General features: G+C 30.2%; 1 protein-coding gene across 7 annotated transcripts in view; it reads left to right on the top strand.

Annotated features, from left to right (window-relative positions):
• Nucleotides 1-2,182, top strand: part of OCIAD1 (OCIA domain containing 1) — a 39,976-nt gene that overhangs the window by 33,909 nt on the left and 3,885 nt on the right. For 3 of the 7 annotated variants that reach the window (XM_011927302.1, XM_011927303.1, XM_011927304.1), the window contains exon 8: nt 1,843-1,995. The exons of 3 other annotated variants lie outside the window; for them this stretch is intronic. In XM_011927302.1, the coding sequence (XP_011782692.1) occupies nt 1,843-1,995 (153 nt within the window). The remainder of the gene's footprint in view (nt 1-1,842; nt 1,996-2,182) is intronic. One more of the 7 variants, XM_011927305.1, reaches the window with a different exon arrangement.

Here is a 2,182-nt window from a genome sequence, read left to right as displayed (position 1 = left end):
TGTACCCTAGAACTTAAAGTATAAAAAAAAAAAAAAAAAAGTTCACTGAGATGCCAACACAGTTTGGAAAAAAAAAAAAAAGTGGTTAGTAGAAAGTTTATCAAAATTACCAATTTTTCATTTTCATGATTTAGGCAATGATTGATTCCAACTACCATCTGCTAAACATAAAAAGCCTGAACATTCCAGAAATAATCATTTTGGCAATTGTTGGTATACTTGAGTGCTTAAGTAAAAACTAATAATATGTTCCATAAATAGACCCAAAAAAATTCCAGAGCATAAATTAATCAACATTTTTAGAAAGACTGAAAATAGTCTCACCTTTGTGTTTGTGTAGGAAAGTTTAGAAAGAATGCTTTCTTATTTAACTGCTTTCATAAAAAAGAAAACTGTTGTTTCTCTTGTAATATCATAATATTGCATCAAAAAATAAATCATAATAATGATAAAAAAAGAAAAAACAAAGTTTATGGTTGAAAACATTTAATGTATAGTTATGTTGCTTAGAAAATTCTAATTATTCACTGGAATCTTACCTTTGAGTTCTAAATAAGTATCACAAAAATTATTTTTTAAAAAATTAATATTAAAATTATATGCCCGATTTATATGTCTCATTGAAAACATCTTTGAAATATGGTACTTTTGGTGTGGTATGTGGTATGTAAGACTTTGTAAGTTAAATAGTTGTTCACTGAATGTTAGCATCTTTTTTTTTTTAATGTTCATATGGCCTTTGTTGCTGTTTATAAATTTTACAAACTGTGTTCACTATTTGATCCTGTCAACCAATATTAGGAGGAACCACTGCATTATATTTACATTTGACTCTATGATAATATGTAATATTCACAGTTTGACTCTCTTTGGGAGAAATAAAGAATAAATGTTAGTTCCCAGGCCAAAATAACAGTTGATACTTTCTTCTGCATCAACGTTGCATCTTTCAGACCAGAATGAAAACAATACATATTCTGATTAAAGGCTATGTTTTATACTTTTCAAGTAATTATTTTCAACTTTTTTTTTTTTTTTTGGAGACAGATTTTTGCTCTTGTTGCCCAGGCTGGAGTGCAATGGCGCGATCTCGGCTCACTGCAGCCTCTCCGTCTCTGGTTCAAGTGGTTCTACTGCCTCAGCCTCCTTAGTCTAGGATTACAGGCGTGTACCACGGCACCCAACTAATTTTGTGTTTTTAGTAGAGATGGGGTTTTTTTTGTTGGCCAGGCTGGTCTCGAAATCCTGATCTCAGGTGACCCACCCGCCTCAGCCTCACAGAGTGCTGGGATTATAGGCGTGAGCCATTGTGCCTGGCCTGTTTTCAAGTATTTTTGTTTAAATTTCATAAAATGGTAAAATAAATGATTTTTGAAAATAGCTGGAGTTGTTTTCATAGAGTCTGTGGTTATAGGACTATTTAACTATATATTGAGTAAAATCTGTACTATGTCAAATGTTATTCAGTTGTCACTGGTAGAATATATTTCTCTTTTAATTCTGTATACAGTATGAATAACTCCAGTTTAAAACACTGGTATTTTAATGAGTTTAAATTGTACGGTTATATATTATGATACCTATTTTTCTTCTGGCTGTGGTTTAGTTTTTAAAATCTTTGATGTCCATTTTAATTTTTAGAAATAAAAGCTTATAAATATAGGCGGAAGTAGATTTCAGTTTGATAATTATCTTGGTGAAAGTATAGTACCTGTGAAATGGTGGTAATAATTTGATTCTTTATACTATTTTGATCGTAGGTAAGGAGCATTTGTAAAATTTAGTTGCTTTAGAGTTATACAAATCCTTTTATTACCATTTATTAACTGTTTGTTGTTTTAGGACCTGATCCCAACCTTGAAGAAAGTCCTAAAAGAAAAAATATTACATATGAGGAATTAAGGAATAAGAACAGAGAGTCATATGAAGTATCTTTAACACAAAAGACTGACCCCTCAGTCAGGCCTATGCATGAAAGAGTGCCAAAAAAAGAAGGTATGATAGTTTAGTCTGAATCACTGTGCTGTTTAGGATTGGAAACTAAAACATTACTTTAAAACAGTAGTATAAAAAATTAATTAATATGTGATTTAACTCTTTAAGCAGTTAACCAAAATAAAATATTTTTAAAATAGTACTTTACAGTTATCTGTTCTTCCTCTTTTTTTTTTTTTTTTTTTTT

The sequence above is a fragment of the Colobus angolensis genome, unplaced genomic scaffold, assembly GCF_000951035.1.
Source record: "Colobus angolensis palliatus isolate OR3802 unplaced genomic scaffold, Cang.pa_1.0 Scaffold71, whole genome shotgun sequence".
NCBI lineage: Eukaryota > Metazoa > Chordata > Mammalia > Primates > Cercopithecidae > Colobus > Colobus angolensis.
The sequence above is the reverse complement of the archived record's forward strand: the minus strand, read 5'-3'. Positions and strand labels throughout refer to the sequence as shown.